Here is a 19,078-nt window from a genome sequence, read left to right as displayed (position 1 = left end):
CATGAAATAGTTTAATCAAGAAAAACATCTGAATCTTGGTCAGAACAGTGGGAGTTGTTGCATTATAACTTGCCTTATGCTTGTCCCCCCTTCTCAGGCTTCAAGGGAGAATTGTAAACCAATAGCCAACAATCCCTATAAAAAAGCTATGAGAGGGGGCAGAATGGAGTTTGAACTCCTTTAAAGCCTCATTCTTGAAGGATTATTATTTGACTTGTGTGAGGTTTTCTGGAAGACCCCACTTTGTATGACTGCTTTTATTTGTGCTAACTTAGAGAGTACCCAGTGAGAAAAGATTTTCCTAGGAATGTTTGTCAAAAACATTTAAAGAGGCAGTTTTTTTTGACTTCACGGTTACTGGAGGGTATTAGTGGAGGCAAACAACAGACTAACTAAAAAGCTTAAAAGAAAAAGCCATGGAATAATATGTCCTTAAAGGTTTGGAAAAGTTCCACATATTCCTGGGCATCTACAGGGTCACACACATGTGAGCATGCCCAGTGTCATAGGCTAAATTTCCAAAATTCGTATGTTGAAGTCCTAACCCCCAATTATGACCTTTTTTTTGGAAATAATTAAGGTAAAATGAAATCATATGGGTGATGTGTTTGTGTTTTTTGTTTTTTTTCGCTCAACAAAAGCAATAAGAATTTTATTGCACAGATGATTTTTGTATTTTCTTATGCCCGAATCATTAAGGATACTTTTAGCTACAAACTGCAATCAGAAATCAAACTTGGGTACATGCAAAGTTTGAAAGCCTAATAGTTTGTCTTTGTTTCCAGACTCAACAGAAAATAATATTACCTCTGACCCTTGGGCTAAAAACTTAAGAAACCTTATAAATACTAACTGTAAACCTAAAATACCTACCTGTCATTATGATCACATTCATTGTATAGTATGTAAAGCTTTCCTTTTTGTTTTCAGAAGTATTTTTGCTTAGCATATTAATTTTATATTTGTAGGTAACAATTGTTAGGAAGATTTTTTTTTTTTTTGGTAAAATCTATGGTGTGTTTTTCTTCTTATTATTTTTAGTTTGGTTGCAACAAAGGAAACAGATAGTGCAAGATCTAGAAGTGCTCCAATGTCACCTTCTGACTTCCTGGATAAATTAATGGGGAGGACATCAGGATATGATGCAAGAATCAGACCCAATTTTAAAGGTAATTGTGTTCTGCTTTCTACTATATATTAAATGTGTTTTATTTATTTTAAGAAAATTTTTTAAAAATATATTTTTTATTGATTTCAGAGAAGAAGGGAGAGGGAGAAATAGAAACATCGATGATGAGAGAGAATCATTGGTCAGCACGCCCCCCTACTGGGGATCCAGCCCGCAACCCGGGAATATGCCCTGACCAGAATTGAACCAGTGACCTCTTAGTTCCTGGGACGATGCTCAACTGCTGAGCCACACCGGCTGGGCATGAAATGTATTTTAAATGTGATTAAACAAGATACATTTAAAAACTGATTCCACCAAAAAATTCTGAAAACGTAAAATATTCTCACTAACTACAATGGAATATTCTCACTAACTGGAATAGAAGCTTCCTTGGAGCTGACAATAAACCTCCCATATTTTAAATCTTCCACAGCAGGATTTTCTATATTGCGGAGAATCGTATCATTGAATTTATGTACTAGAGAAGGGTCTGGATAACTAAAGTCACTGATAACATTTAAAAAATTATTCTACCTACCAAATGATTTACCTAAATGTATAGGAAAGAGTTAAAGGGGTATCAGATTCAAATAAAAATGAGAAATTTCAGCATTATGAGGCTATTTTACAAAAGCAGTATCCTCCTATGCAAATTTGTCTTTAATAATATTACTGCTTATGCTGGCATTGTGTCATTCTCCAAAACGATTCTCTCTCTCTTTACAAAAAAAAAAATCTGATTTCTTCTATCATATGTCTCAAACACACTCCCACTCAGACCCTTCCCTCTTATTTGCTTCCTCTAGATTTAAGGAGAATTGTTTAGATTTGTCCTCTAAATCACTCTTGGACATGACATAGTGTCCTCTGTATTCTTTGGGAACGTTTAGGAGCATTTTAATTCTATAATTGTATGATGGTCTCTTCACAGTCCTCTTTATCCAGTGATTGGCAAACTGCGGCTCGCGAGGCACATGCGGCTCTTTGGCCCCTTGAATGTGGCTCTTCCACAAAATACCACGGCCTGGGAGAGTCTATTTTGAAGAAGTGGCATTAGAAGAAGTTTAAGTTTAAAAAATTTGGCTCTCAAAAGAAATTTCAATCGTTGTACTGTTGATATTTGGCTCTGTTGACTAATGAGTTTGCTGACCACTGTCCTAAACCATTTCCTTGAATGTGAAGTCGTGGAGGTGGTGTCACAGGTTGCTAGGCAGATACTATTTTGTATGCTTAGTTGATTGTTTTATTTATGAAACTAGAGGGCTGGTGCATGAAATTTGTGCACGGGGGTGGGTTTGTCCCTCAGTCCAGCCTGCACCCTCTCCAATCTGTGACCCCTTGAGGGATGTCCGACTGCCCATTTAGGCCCGATCCCAGTGGGATCGGGCCTAAACGGGCAGTCGGACATCCCTCTCACAATCCAGGACTGCTGGCTCCCAACTGCTCGCCTGCCTGCCTTCCTGATTGCCCCTAACCGCTTCTGCCTGCCAGCCTGATCACCCCCTAACCACTCCCCTGCCAGCCAGATTGATGCCTAACTGCTCCCCTACCAGCCTGTTTGCCCCTAACTGCCTTCCCCTGCAGGCCTAGTCACCCCTAACTGCCTTCCCCTGCAGGCCTGGTCACCCCTAACTGCCCTCTCCTGAAGGCCTGGGTCCCCCCCAACTGCCCTTCCCTGCAGACCCAGTCACCCCCAACTTCCCTCCTCTGCCTGCTGGGTCACCCCTAACTGCTCTCCCCAGCAGGCTTGATCGCCCCCAACTGCCCTCCCTTGAAGGCCTGGTTCCTCCCAACTGTCCTCCCCTGGTGGCCATCTTGTGTCCATATGGGGGCAGGATCTTTGACCATATGGGGATAGCCATCTTGTGTGTTGGAGTGATGGTCAATCTGCATATTACTCTTTTATTAGATAGGATAGAGGCCTGGTGCATGGGTGGGGGCCAGCTGGTTTGCCCTGAAGGGTTTCCCGGATCAGGGTGGGGGTTCCCTTGGGATGTGGGGTGGCCTAGGCGAGGGGCCTGTGGTGGTTTGCAGGCCGGCCACCCCTCGGCAACCCAAGCAGAGGCCCTGAAATCTGGAATTTATTTATCTTCTACAATTGAAACTTTGTAGCCTGGAGCAGAGCCAAGCCTTCTTCTTGCTCCATGGTGGCAGCCATTTCTGTTGGGATTTATGTATCTTTTATAATTGAAACTATGTAGCCTTAAGCGGAGGCCAAAGCAGGCCAGGGCTGCAGAAGCTTGGCTTCCTCCATCGCCGCGGGCAACCCTAGCCTCCTGCTCTTTCCAGCTCCGTGGCTGCCGCCATTACTGTTGGGATTTATTTTATCTTCTATAATTGAAACTTTGTAGCATTGAGTGGAGGCCTGGGCCGGCAAGGGCAGGCGGAAAGCTTGGCTTCTTCCATTGCCGGGGAAACCCAAGCCTCCCTCCTGCTCTCTGTGGCCATAGCCATCTTGGTTGGGTTTATTTGTATATTCCCTCCTGATTGGCTGGTGGGTGCAGCTGGTGGGCGTGGCTTGTGGGTGTAGCGGAGTGATGGTTAATTTGCATATTACTCTTTTATTAGATAGGATAGTGAAAATCATGTACCTGAACTTGGCAAACATTAAATTATCTAAAGATATTAGTGATGAAAAGCAGCAGCTCCTTGCCTCAACAATCCTTATGCACAGTTCTACTTCTTTGAAGTAAACACTCGAAAAGTAAAATTGGTTAATTTCTGGTGAAATATGTTTGATTGCTTTCTGGGACTTTTATAAACAAGGCATTATGAGATGCCTTTGCACTAACTAGACTTGCTAATTTAATGTCTTACATTCCACCTTTTCTGTTTCCCCTTTCTGCACAATCATCTCTTTTCTTCCTACAGGCACAATTATGTTAATTCATCTTAGTCTCTTTAAGCCTCTAGTTTTCTTATAGAGCATTTAAGAAAAACACTGCATAGTTCGAAGAAGGATTGAGTTGATGTGCCTAGGTGCTAACACAGGTTTAGTCTCTCTCTCTCTCTCTCTCTCTCTCTCTCTCTCTCTCTTTCTCTCTGTGTGTGTGTGTGTGTGTGTGTGTGTGTGTAGGAAGGGGGTTTTCTGCTACTTCTCTCTCTGGAAAGGAAAATCTGACAGAGACATCATTGCCCTGGCCAGTGCGCTGCTCTCAGTGAGTGCTGAGTGCTGACGAGGCTTTGGTCTAAGCTCCTCCAGATGCCTAAACAGAGAAGGCTTTAGTTTTGAGTATTGTCATGGATCCTGTTTTCCCCAATCAAACAAGTTATGTCCCCTCCTTTTTTTTTTTAACTTCTTACAAACAGAAGATGACTAAGTTTTGAGGATCTAATGCACAGCACTGTGACTACAGTTAATAACACTGCATTATATACTTACAAGTTGCTAAAAGAGGAGATTAAATGTTCTCACTACAAAAAAAAAGGAAGTAATTATGTGCTGTAATGGAGCTGTTTGCTAATGCTACGATGTAATCATACTGTGATATGAAAGTGAATCAAATCAACACATTGTGTACCTTAAAGTTGCACAATGTTATATGCAATTATCTATATATATAAAGCCTAAGCTATTGTTATGACCAAACCACTGGAATGACCAGTTGACCAGTCACTATGACATGCACTGACCACCAGGGGGCAGATGCTCAACGCAGGAGCAGCCCACTGGTGGTCAGTGTGCTCCCACAGCCAAACTCCTGTGGCTGGCCAACCTCCCGCAGTCCCTCCCCCCAGCCAGCCGTGATTGGCCCCAATTGGGACTGTGCGAGATGGCCCTGATTGGCCCTGATTGCCAGCCAGGCTGAGGGACCCCACCCATGCACGAATTGTGCACCGGGCCTCTAGTATCTCAATAAAGTTAGAAAAAGAAGACAAGAAGTGAGCATTCATTAACAGAACCATACTATGTCCAATTACCTTAATAAACTATGTTTGCAAAACTAAAACCAAAAAGTTATTTCCATTCCTTCAAAAATGCTATAGGGCTAAACCTTAGGCCTACCCCTGCCCTATAGGAATATGGATGGGAGTAGGGAAGCTTTCTGAGACAGGTGCCTGTAATTTCTCCCTACAAGCCCTTCTAGCTCCTCACCTTCTTTCCTATAGATGACCTTAAGCTTTGTGCCTCCCTGGATCATTCTTTTTTATTATTAAACTTATTGGTTTGATAGTGGTTAATAAAATTATGTAGGTTTCAAGTAAACAATTCTATAATACTTTATCTGTATATTGCATTGTGTGCCCACCACCTGAAGTCAGTCTTCTTCTGTCACCATATACTTCTCCCCTTTACCCTTTACTACTCCCCTCCCCCTTCCCTTTGGTAACCACTATACTACTGTCTGTGTCTATGAGTCTCTGTTGATTTGCCTTGTTTGTTCACTTGTTGCTTTCAGTCATATCCCACATATAAGTGAAATCATGCTTCTTGACTTTTTCTGTCTGCCTATTTCCACCTAAAAAATTTGAAAATATTTATTCACAAAGATAAGCACCTCTAAGTTCACTGCAGCATTATTAATAGTAAACACGATATGGAAGCAACCTAAGTGCTGGTCAATATATCAGATAGAGGAGATGTGGCACATATAGACAATGGAGTACTATACAGCCATAAGAAAAGATGAAATACTGCCATTTGTGACAACATGAATGGATGTTGAGAATATCATGCTAAGTGAACTAAGTCAGACAAAAAAAAAATCAAGATCCCTGGGTCATTCTTAGCACATTAGCTCTCTTCTCCATGTAGTCCTAACATACATTTATTTTAGATTTTACTCTGTTTTCTTCTTCTTTTTATATTTTGTCATTAAGCTGAAGATGAATTTCCTCCCATTCTCTTTGGTACTAGATGTTTGTTTCATTTTTATTTGGTAATAAAATTTTTATGTCTTCAGAGAGAAAGAAAACTGTTTAATCACTCTCTTGAAATAGAAGCGTCCAGGAGTCATTTGGTATTAGAAGCCTATAAAAGTACATCTATAGATGATAAAATATTATTTCACTAGACTACTTTACCAGCTTTTTCTGGATTTTACTTCTTTCCTTTGGCCCTCTTGTTTGGGCCCTCAGTTGATCTTTGATAACCCTTGAGTCTAATTTGGATCCAGGCAGAAGGTACTCAGCCGGCAATTATCTGATTATGTCTTCCTCCAAACACTGACTGCATTTTTTCATTCTATCTCCAATGGCCTTTATCTAGAAATAACATTGTTTGCCTTCCAATGTCTTTGTGGTTTATGTCTTTTCATCTGTAATAGTTCTCTATATTAATCCCTTTTTCCCACATCACAAATTCTGTTTTTCTACAGTCATTTCTGCTACAACGCATTCTATCCACAGAATGGCATGTGTACCAGTACTCATTTCCTGCCTGTATTTTTTTTTCAGTGAAAGTGTTAGCATTTTAACTATTTATATCTACCAAGACACGGTTATTATTGAATACAATTCACAATTATTTTTAAGGGCATGTCTCCTACTTGCATTTTTACATAATATATGGTCCTTTCACCAAGAAGAATCTCTTTAGTAATAAGCCTTTCTAAAATTGTAGATGTTCACCTGGAATATTCACAGATTTAGATTCTGCTTTCTATATTTTTAGGTTTTCTTTTATTTTATATTTTAATTTATACTTTCTGTGATAGTTACATGTTTTTTTTTTCACTTCTAAACACTCTCAAACTAACAGAAGATTTGCAAGTATAGCACTTAGCTATTTCCCCCCAAACTCCTTGAAAGTAAGTTGTTGACCTGGTGCCCCATACTTGAGTGTATCATATGAATGAGAACATTCTCCTAAATAACCACCATCTAACCATTGAAGCAAGAAAATTAACGTGGATGTATTGTTACCACCTAATTTGTGGACCCCACTCAAATTTTATCAATTCTTTGAATAATGGCTTCATTGCTAATTGGTCAGATTTAGAGTAAATCTTGTATTTTATTCATCATTTATCACATTGTCTCCTTTAATCTGAACCAGAAGATTATTCTTTCTATACTATCATGATCTAGGCACTTAAAAAAAATATCCCTTTACTTAACAGAATGTACCTCAGTTTGCATTAGTCTAATGTTTCCTCATGATTCGGTTTAGGTAATACATCTTGACAGACATATCACAGAAAAGATGCTATGTTCTTATCAGATGGTGGACCAACTTAATTTTTACTATAACTGGTGCTATTTACTTAGATTAATTGATTAGGTTGATGCCTGCCAGGATATATCTTTATACATATATGGATAAATACACACATATACATACACACAAACACATATATGCATATTCATATATATATTAATTTACATCTAAATAATTACTTCTTAATTTTTAAAATATATTTTTATTGATTTCAGAGAGGAAGGGAGAGGGAGAGAGAGATAGAAACATCAATGATGAGAATCATTGATCGGCTGCCTCCTGCACGCCCCCTACCCGTGATTGAGCCCACAATCCAGGCATGTGCCCTTGACCAGAATTGAACCTGGGACCCTTCAGTCTGCAGGCCGACTCTCTATCCACCGAACCAAACCAGCTAGGGTACTTCCCTATCTACTGAAAACCATAAGTTCACATTGATATTTCCAATCCTATGGGTTTATTCCAGTTTCTGAGTTTCCATATTTTAACTTCCTCATCTGATAGTAAGAAACCTGGCTCCAATTCTCCTTCATATAATCCCGATATTGTTCAATAGGTAATGAATCTCTCTTGTCTGCTGCCACTTCCTCTCCTACACAAGTGCCCTAGGGTCCTGTTCAGTCTGACTCTCCAGGCCTGGGTGTCCCCATGTGGACACTGCTTTTACTCTTCTCTGGTTCTAATTACCCACACCAGGCTGTATCACTATGGCAACATTCTTCTCACTCACTCTGGCTTCATCATCTCATGCTATGTATTCCTTCTCCAAGGATGTCCTTCTCATCCTGTGTAGGTTATCACACTCCCGCAGCCCGCCCAGCATGGGAGCCTCATTTACACTGCTCGACTGGGATTTAGGACTGGAAAGGGGATGAGGAAGGGGAAAAATGACCTGAATCCTATTTTTCTCCCATAATTTTTAAACCTTTTTCAAGTATCTAAGAAGTAGTTTATAATCTGTATTTAAAGTAATCAAATATGCGTTTGTTAATTAAAAAATGAAATATCTCTCTTTGTGACATGACTACATAAAATATATACATATTCAAAATAAAAACAACTCATTAAACATAATATTTGAGAATTCATCTTTTAATTGCATTCTTTGTCTTTAAAAAGGGTGAGGCTTTAATACAACATTATGTAAAAAATTACTTAGAGTCATTTTAATAAACACCTGGGCTCTTGTTTTTCCCTTTGTTTCCTCTAGGTCTGCCCAGTGAACAATTTCCCCCAATGTGAATAGCAATAATATAATTGTCTAGGCTTTGCATTGGACTTTGCCATTTCGCCTTTATCTACCTCTGAACTTAAAAACCATGTTCTATTTCTTTAAGAAACATCTAAAAGAAAACATACTGCTAAAAACATCTGCAACTAGTGTCATTTGCTTTTCAGGCCAACGATGGCTAATGTAATGAACAATTTAAAAGCACAATTTGCCATATGGATGGTATAGCAGTTATTTGCTCTGTTGCTAAACATAGCAGTGTGTTAGATGAATATAACAGCTTTCGCACTGGCATGGAGAAGAAGCAGATTGGCCAAGGACTGCTGAAACAGGTGCTCTCTGTAGTGGTAATAGAAGATTTACAATCTTCTCAGAGCTTCATTCTCTACATAATTTTTGAGTTATACATATAAATAGCTAGGGTAGAAAGATTACCCCAACATTGCTGCCCTAAACTGACACAGACAAGAGCTTCCAGTGTAGAATACAGTGCTTTATAAACATGATAGTACTACATCCATTTCATTCCCTATAATACCTCTCCACTGTCACTGTTCTTGATCACAGCCATTCCAATTCCAATCTGTACTATTACAATAAATTCCTAACTATTGTCTCTGTTTCTAAGCTTTTGCTATCCATTCAACCATTCGCCATGTTGTCTTGGTTCACCACACTCTCATGATCAAGAATCTGTAATGGCTCATTCATGTACATTAAGTAAACATCAAATACTTTGGTGTAATATTGAAAAGGTTCCATGACCTGGGCCAAAGCTATTTTAAGAACAATGGTTTTTATTTCCAAACTAGTGGCCTGGTGCATGAATTCGTGCATGGGGGGGGGTCCCTCAGCCCAGCCTGCACCCTCTCCAATCAGGGACCCCCTGTGGGATCGGGCCTAAACCGGCAGTCAGACATCCCTTTTGCAATCTGGGACCGCTAGCTTCTAACTGCTCATCTGCCTGCCTGCCTGAATGCCCCTAACTGCCTCTGCCTGCCTGATTGCCCCTAACCCCTCTGTCTGCCTTCCTGAATGCCCCTAACCTCTCTGCCTGCCTGCCTAATTGCCTCTAACTGCCTCTGCCTGCCTGCCTGATCGCCCCTAACTGCCCTCCCCTGCTGGTCTGATCTCGCCCCCAACTGCCCTCCCCTGCCAGCCTGATTGCCCCTAACCCCCTGCCAGCCTGATCTTGCCCCACCACCATGGCTTTGTCCAGAAGGAAGTTGGACGTTTGGAAGATGGCTGGTCAACCTGGTCTAATTAGCATATTACCCTTTTATTAGTATAGGTAGATTATATAGGATAGGATTGCTTAAATGGGGGAGAAAAGCCTTTTTCAGCAGGAGGAGATGCTCTTGGCAGACAAAAATACCTAATCCCTATATCTGGACTGATAGCATAGCCAACCATATGCACTATACTGCCAAACTGGTCATTAAAAAATTGAACCGCTTTCTTACACCTTACACCAAACAGCTGTTGCCCTTAAAACCCCTCCTCAGCCCCCACCTTAGGTTCTGCCTTCACAGTTCACCCATATTTGGTTCTGATTGGTCAGTTTCTATGCCAGTTAGCATCAAAAGCTCTGCTTCCTAGGCAGCCATTGGCTCCTCGCAGTTCACCCAGATTTGGTTCTGATTGGTCGGTTCTATGCCAGTCAGCATTTCTGGGTCTATCTCCGGGCCTGATCAGAGAGGAGGGGCTGATCAGCAGCCACCCCAGGCTGCTGGCCAGTAGGCTGAACTGCTGACCTCTGAGACAGAGAGAGAGAGAGAGAGAGAGAGAGAGAGAGAGAGAGAGAGGCAAGGGCTGGTCAGCAGCTGCCACAGAGGCTGCAGATCAGACCCTGCTTCTCTCTCTGGCCCTCGCCAGCAGCTGTGCCTCTCTCTCTCTCTGGGCCTCGCCAGCAACAAGCCCTAGTCCGTATGCCTCAGTGGATAGAGCATCAGGCCTCAGACTGAAGGGTCCCAGGTTCATTTCTGGTCAAGGGCAAGTACCTTGGTTGCAGACTCAATCTACCCCTGGTCCCAGTTAGGGCATGTGCAGGAGGCAACCAATAGTTTCTTGTTGTTGTTTCTCTCTCTTTGTCTCCCCCCCTCCCTTCCACTCTCTCTAAAAATCAGTGGAAAACTATCTTCGGGTAAGAATTAACAATAACAACAAAAAAGCAACAAAAACACTGGCAAAATTGTCATAATTAACCTTTAGAATTCTAAAAATTAACCAATAACCTGCAACACTATGAGGATGCTAATGAAAGAAAAACTGATGAGTTTCTCCTAAGGACAAAGGGCATTTAAATAGGGCCCCGCACCCCAGTAGCCTTGAAAACCAGCCACATCTCCACCACAGAAGCTGTGAAATCCAGCATCCTAGCAGCTCTTAGAGGGCAGACCAGATTTGGAGCTCCACAGGAAGTCCATCCCCAGAACTATGTTAGTGTTGGACCTGTCTGGCTCTTCCTCAAGAGTCCCATTCAGAGGGCTTGTAGTTATTTTGTTTGACCTGGTAACTCCCTCAGTGGGAAAATTCTATCACCAGGGCACTTGTGGAAACTGATCATAGGAAATCACCAGTTGGGCAAACAAGAGCCTGAACAAACATTTTATAAGATTTTGGGAATGAGATGCCCATAGGCAGCTTTGAAAAGTTCCGATATGTTTTTGTGGATCTAGAGGCTACACACATGTGTAGGGATGGATGTTTTTCCAGAAAAGTTCTGGGAGGACCCCGGTCTCTCACCTCTGGCTGACCGGAGATCCTGTGCAAGCAGGAAGTGAAGGGTAAAGCATGAACATCAAAGACATGCCTCCAAACAAACACAAAGTCCCTTGGCAAAGGGTGGGAGACTTACTAGTATTCACTGAGGAAATCTCTGATGAATCATTTGTTGACCAGTAAACTCACGGAGCAGTAAACTCATTGGCTGCACATTCTAGGGGAATACAGACTTTACAGTATTAGTCCAGTAAGTCATTAAACAAGAAACAACAATAAAAAACGCCAGCCCTGGCGGGTGTGGCTCCGTTGGTTGGGTGTCCTCCATTCACGGAAAGTTTGCTAGTTTGATTCTGGTCAGGGCACAGCCCCGGGTAGGGTGCCTTCAGAAGGCAACTGATTAAGGTTTTGATGTTTTGCTCTCACATTGATGTTTCTCTCTCTAAAAATCAATTTTAAAAATCTTTTATAAAAAAGTAAAAGAAACACCAGCAATGACAAAACACTGTGGGGTGAAGCAGAAGGTCTGGTTTCCAGAACTGACACATATTTTCTAAAGTACCCACATTTTTTTAAAAAAATGTATGTGACAAGTCCTTTGGTTGATTTCTTACCCCCCTCACCTTCCCCCACACCGCCCTCCCACCGCCTTCCCTCATAGGATGCTTCTATGACTCTGGTTCTATTTTTGTTCATCAGTTTATGTTGTTCATTATAATCCACAAATGAGTGAGATCATGTGATATTTAGCATGCATATGAGCATAACCAATGGACACAGATCGGGGAGGGCATGTGCTGGGGAATGGGGAGGCTGGGGAAAGGTCAATGGGGGAAAAAGGAGACTTACATAACACTTTAAACAATAAAAGAATTTTAATAAAAAATATGTGACATGCAAAGAAACAGCAAAATATGGTCCATATATGTGGAAAAACATCAATAGAAACTCCTCTTTAGAGGCTCAGATGTTGGACTTACTAAATCTACTTACTAAATATACAGAGCCATTAGAGATATTTACATCATGGAAACAGACCAAAAGAGGTTAACTGACCAGCATCAGTGTTCAAGAGAGAGCAAGAACTGTGATTTGCGATCCAGATTATTTCACAGAATGATTGCCTTCAATCTTAAGCATCTGTGTGTATACATATATTAAAAATATTCTTTTTAAAAACTATTAATGAGGAGCATGAAATTATTTGAAAATATTTTGGATAAGTATCTAAATAGTCCTTATGTTATAATCTCTTTTTTCAGGTCCTCCAGTTAATGTCACATGCAACATATTCATAAACAGCTTTGGCTCTATTGCTGAGACAACCATGGTAGGCATGTTTTCTTTGTAACAACTTTCATACCAAAGTAAATGATAGTCACATTAATGGCAATTTTTCTACTAATGTTATTTAATTTAAAGCCAAAATTAATATAATGAGATTTTAAAGGATAAAATTAATGGTGTAATTAAGTTGTAATCAACTGCAAGTAAAAATGTTTCATTTAGAGATGGTATAGTGTAGAATAAATGTAAGTGAAAACAAGATTGGTTTTTCACACTTCAGGAATTAAATACCAAATCTCAAAATAAAAATAAAATTCTATCATGTGACTTATTTATTCATTTCCAATGCTTTTTAATAACCAGATATAAGCATAGGAGTAAACAATTTCATGTTTAATTATTTTATATACTTATAAATGTGTTCATAATGTTGTTTTAAGTATTTTTTTGATTACTTTTTAAAATAAGTATAGCATTAACTCAAACATCATAAATATTTTGCAAACTATAGTATATGCTTTAATTTAACTAAACTCACTGAATAGAGACTTCATTACCATGTAATTGAGAACATTTTACATAATTATTAAAGTAAAAAATATATCATAATAGAACAGATTTACTCTGTTTAGAATTTTATAACTTTCTTTAGAGATCATGTATCTCTTCTTTGCCTTGTAGCTTTTACTGTGCAATTTGGCTAAAATAAAATGCAGACATAGGCACATGAATCACTAAATAGCTATAAAAGTGTCTAGCAGGCAACTTTTTAAAATTGAAAGTATGTATGGTGGTTCTTAAATTACCTAGAATTATATTCCATTTCTAAATTTAACAAGTATAATTTGCATTAATTTTCAAAGTTGATTTTAGCAAAAATAGGATATGAAATACTTCAAGATTTATTAGCTTCCAAAACCATTAAGTAGAGAATTATGTTCATTTTCTATATCTCAGAATGATTTGATAGCGAATTTCTAAGGAAAAGTAATCTAATATGCAAATTATTTTGTGGGGGAGTGTGTTGTGTGTGTGTGTGTGTGTGTGTGTGTGTGCGCGAGCGCGTGTGTGTGTGTATAGAGGATCTCTCTCAACAGGAAGAGACTATTCAGGCACCATCTAAACAAATGGTCTTTTCATCATGTATGTAATATATAGCCATTTAGCAGCATCTCTGTGGTTCTATTCAAACATTAAAAGCATCAGCGGAAAAAAAACTGACTTCACATATTTGGGCATTACATAGAATTATTTTAACTATAGTATATAATTAACATTAATGTGTCTATGTTTGTGCAAACACAGAGACCATGCATGTATTTGCTTATATAAGCACCATGTAGTTCTGGCGCAATTCTGACCCTAAAGTGATTATAGTTCTGCTTCAGACCTTGACATATTCTGGATTCTGGTTGAATAGCTGGCCAATTTATATCCTGCAATTGTACATAATCACCCCAAATCATAGTAAAAATAAAGGAATCTCTGCTGGCTTTTTTTTTCTATATAGACTCTCCAAATTGTATTTCTAGCCCTGGCAACTTTCTCATTTTAATTGCTACTACATACACTGTACAATCCTGAAAACCTGGAAAATATGTTTATGCTTTCTCCTTTGCAAGATTGTTTCCACAAAATACTTTTGACGGCGACAGTCAGAAAGGTTTACAGCCTTACTTATCGTTGTGGGGTGGAGGAAGGGACTTGGAAACAAGAGAAGACATAGTCAGATTTCCTTATTAAAATCTGAAAGATGGTCAGATTCCTGAGGGCCTCTGCTTTTTATGACATATACATCAGTTTACCACTAAATGGTTATAACCACTAAGTGATTATAACAGACAATCTATAGATGACTACACCAGCTAAATTTCTTACCTTTAATCATTTTAGACAGATTTCCTTTATAGAACAGTATCATACATAAAGCTTGATACTGTTCTATACACTCTCACAGTGACTCAGTTTTTTTTTTTTTAATATATTTTATTGATATTTCACAGAGAGGAAGGGAGAGGGATAGAGAGCTAGAAACATCGATGAGAGAGAGACATCGATCAGCTGCCTCCTGCACACCTCACACTGGGGATGTGCCCGCAACCAAGGTACATGCCCTTGACCGGAATCGAACCCGGGACCCTTCAGTCCACAGGCCGACGCTCTATCCACTGAGCCAAACCGGTTTTGGCAGTGACTCAGTTTTATTTCTTCCCTTCTCTAGTGTAGAAATTCTTTCCAGTCTTACATATTCCATCATAATGGATTTCCTTTGAAATAATTTTTAGACTCTATTACTCTCCTTTTCAGAGTCACAAGCAGCATCAATGAACATTAATCAAACACTGCAGAGGTTAATTATCTATAATAATAAAAGCATAATATGCTAATTAGACTGGATGTTCTTCTAGACATTTTTCCGGACAACCTTCAGGATGAAGCTGGGGCTGCGAGGGAAGCCCGGGTCCTGGGTGCCTGCCGGCAGCCGGAGGGAGGGAAGCCCAAGTTCCGGGTGCCAGAGGAAAGTCGGTGCCTGCAGCCGGGGGAAGGCCTGCTCTTGCATAAATTTCATGCATCGGGCCTCTAGTTATAAAATAAACTAAGAATTATAAAATTAAGATGTCCACCTTGGTATCTTTCTTTTTAGTCTTCCAAACTGTTAAACATGTGACATGACTTCTATTCTCATAACCAGATTCAATCTTTGTAAAAACATTTTAATGGTTTCAGATAGATTAGCTATAATATGGTGTCCTTCTATAGAGGAATAGAGAAAATTTGAACTTGTTATTTTATTTCTGTCTTAAGAATCATAAAATATTTCGCTACCACTTGATCAAATCAATGTAATTTAATCATAGTTTCCACCATCACAGCTCTGCAAACTAAGTTTTATTTGCCATAATATTGCTTAATTTTTATAAAAGCACCAAGATATTTTTAAACATGCTCATTTCTTATGCAAATGTAGTTTACTTTTTATAATACAAATAAATTAATTCATTTAAGATAACATATTAAAATTAAGAGGACAGAATTTCAAATTACCTATAATCATTAATGAATACCTTTATATATGAGAACTTATATCTCAAGTAAAACTAAATAATTCTCCCAATTTACATATATTTGCCTCACAATGTTCTTAACTGTTTTTAATGTCTTTACTGACCAAATATATTAAACTTCCTCTGATGATCTAGTCTCTATTATATTTCTCCCCATTTTAAAATCCAGCTTTAGTCCCATTTGAGGTAATTATTTGATTCTTGAGAAAGTTTCTCTAGTAGATATTTTTTATTCTAGCCATTTTCTAAAAACTAAGTAATTTTAAAAATGAAGAAATTCAAATTTGAACATATTTTATATCTTTTTGCACCAAATCTTTCAAATATTTAAGTGCATTTTTAATAGTATAAACTCAAATTTCTTAACTGTTAAACTTGTCCTTTCCCAATGTTTCTCTAACTTATTATAGTGCCAAGCATTCTCACTTGAGTACAGTTTTATTATTCTCGACATATTGTCATCAAATTTTTTTCTATAAATATTATGGAAATTCTAGACTTCCCTATTTCCCTCACATTTGAGTTGTATATCATTATATATAATGTGATTCTCTAAGGCCTTGCTTAGCCTCCATTATTCCAAGTTTACATTCTTCTTAAGCAGACAATGATTTAACAACTATTGGAAACCATAGTTCTTAAAAAAATTAAATAAAACTGGTTTACCATCATTGGGGTCATTCTCTTTCCTGTTCTGCAACATGGCCTTGGTGACAGAGGCGCGTCTATTTTGTCTTTTAAACCTGAGGAGACCAAAAGAGCTCAGGAGTGTTTTTATTGCTTCTATGAGGGAAGCTTAAGATCTCCACAGTAAGTGACACTTACTAGTAAGTGAAACACACTCCTGCAAACTTGTGATGAGTTGTGGATAAGGCTTATATGCCAGGATGAAAACATTTGTAAGCTGCATTTTTTTAAAAAACCTCATATATGTGTATGTAGTAGTTTGGGTGTGTATACTGTATATAGCAGTATTTAAAAATGGATAACTTGGCTGAATCTTCTATCTTCAGAAAACAGATGACTCTCCATCTTGTTAGAAATAAGAATTAGAGAATTGCTCTGCTATGTGCCTTAAGTCAATATTTACTCATTGCACCATTACTTTTCACCAGTTCCCTTAGAATAAAGTACTTTTCTAAAATAGAAACAAAAACAGGTGAGCTATTTTGGTATAAGAGTTTTTTAGGTGCCTGTATAGAGCAATGTATGGTGGGGTTGGGTGAGAGTATCTGAGGGTCTGTTTGAGCTCATAGAATTGTTCAAACTCTACAATGTTTCAATTTTCCACACAAATGATAGGTGCATATATGATGATGACAAGCTTTTTTAAATGCTACTTTATTTGGTTGTGTTAGGATAACATTTAACTCATTGTACTGATTTATCAAATAGACTCCACTGACATTCTATAATTTTAATCCAATTTACCTTTAAGTTATATCTTTAAAAAAATACTTTGTTTAAATCCATGGGCATTTATTTAACTTTTTTTTTTGGTAATTATAGGCTCCATAGAGCAGCAATCCACGCTGATATGTTCATCACTAAACATTAACAACTAGGAGAATTCTCAGAACAAAGTTGCTCTTAAGTATAGTATATTGTGGAATACACAAACACACACATACATATTCTGGCTAACGAAGAGTATTTTTCCAAAAAGAGAACTCTGCTATTGTGTCCTTGACACAAGTGGATGAACTCTGTTTTTCCTACTTTGTCATATGGTTTGTTTTTGCAGTTCTGAGTCCTGGTCACTGTCTTAAATTGGTGCTACAGTCTCTAAAATATTAGCTAAGTATCTAATTGTACAATCTTATTAGTATTGATAATATTGCCCAGATGAACTTGGCTTTTTAATTCAAATCTTCATATGTAATTTTATAATCTTTTCTCAAAAAGTGTTCGCTCTTTCAGCTATATTGGTAGAGAGATAAATTAATCAAAAGTGCTAAAATTTTGTGTGGATAGTTCTCTATGATAAGAAATTAGAACTCCTATTATATAGTGCTTATGATGTTTGAAGAATAATGTTTAAAAATAAAAAAAATATTAAGATGCAATTATTTCAGGTATCAACTAGGTTTCACAGTAATGGATTTTTTTTTCATGATAATTGAAAGGAAATGTGTGTAATTTAAAGGAAATTCCATCTTTTCTGTCCTTTTGTAACCTTTCCCCAAAATAAGTTGGTCCATTTTATCTATTACCAATGAGTTTAAGTTCTTGTAAAAGTGCATTCATTTTATGAGTGCCATAATAGTGTTCAGGGACTATTCCTTCGTAACTCGTATTTCTAGATTCAATCGTGTTAATGTAGCATATGATTAGATAGATGCTATTCCAGCTATTGGAATAGCCTGAAAGCATCCTGCTACCCTTTTAATTTAAGATTATGCCTGTTAAGATCTTTGCCTCATTGTCTTATTTTTCTTACTTTGAGTAATAGGTGAAGCCTAGCCAAATATAACGATGACATTGGTCTGGAAGATTTTTTAATTTCAAGCATGAGTAACTGGCGACTGGCTGTGTGAATGTGTTCTGAACTATCCTTATAAGCATGAATCAGAAACAGGGCCTATTTATGGGAAAGGTTGCAGAAGGACAGGTATGCATGAAGGTTACATATCCTGGTGACCCCATCAAAAAGGTGAATAAATCTCTGCCTGGTGCAGTCGTCCCCAGGGCCATCTTTATAATCTTGGGCTCTCCAGAAGAAACTCTGCAGATCCTGCTCACACAGGTGCAATTTCTTACCAAGCATATCACAAAGAATACAATTGTTTTCTTGTGCTGTGGTGTCATGGTGTCGTTAAAACAAACAAGATGTGTAAAAGCATATTTCCAGTTCTATGGGGGAAAAGTGCCAAACAAACAAGATGTGTAAAAGCATATTTCCAGTTCTATGGGGGAAAAGTGCCAAGGAGAAACAGATGCTAATGACAACAGGAAGAAAAGTGTATGCGGAGGAGGGAGTTGACAGGCACATATTTCTGCATCTTCTCTTCTTTATTGGGCCATGTATCTATGTAGAGTTTTCGTTCATTCCAGCTAAGCCGATTGAAAGGTTAATTGTGTTTTGTTTGGGTATTTGAAACATTTGAGTTGGGAAAAAAACGAGGAAGATTACAGGGCTGATTATAGTGTCAAAGACATATGTCACTTAGTTTAACCCTCCTCTTTCTACCTTCTGTAAAGCTAGTGTGTAATGCCAAGTGATTGTTACCTGCACGTGGTCCTCTCAAGAGGAAGACCGGATATAGTATTCACCGTTACCAGTTCAGTTAAGCATGTTTGTTGGCCACCTACCACGACATAGAAATGATCTGATTATCGTGAATGGTTCCTAGCAATGCTGCTCATCTTCATGGAATTTATCATCCTGCACCTTTTTCTCAGAGAATTTGCTTTTCTGGAAGAATACACTCCAAAATGTAATT

The 19,078-nt window shown here is 38.4% G+C and overlaps 1 protein-coding gene across 2 annotated transcripts in view; it reads left to right on the top strand.

Annotated features, from left to right (window-relative positions):
• GLRA3 (glycine receptor alpha 3) overlaps positions 1-19,078 on the top strand; it is a gene marked incomplete at its 3' end in the record, with an annotated part of 150,957 nt that overhangs the window by 43,869 nt on the left and 88,010 nt on the right. For both annotated transcript variants that reach the window (XM_080672708.1, XM_080672707.1), the window contains exons 2-3: positions 1,042-1,169; positions 12,546-12,613. In XM_080672708.1, coding sequence (XP_080528834.1) covers positions 1,042-1,169; positions 12,546-12,613 — 196 coding nt within the window. The remainder of the gene's footprint in view (positions 1-1,041; positions 1,170-12,545; positions 12,614-19,078) is intronic.

This window comes from Plecotus auritus (assembly GCF_963455305.1).
Source record: "Plecotus auritus genome assembly, chromosome: 6".
Classification (NCBI taxonomy): Eukaryota; Metazoa; Chordata; class Mammalia; order Chiroptera; family Vespertilionidae; genus Plecotus; species Plecotus auritus.
The sequence above is the reverse complement of the archived record's forward strand: the minus strand, read 5'-3'. Positions and strand labels throughout refer to the sequence as shown.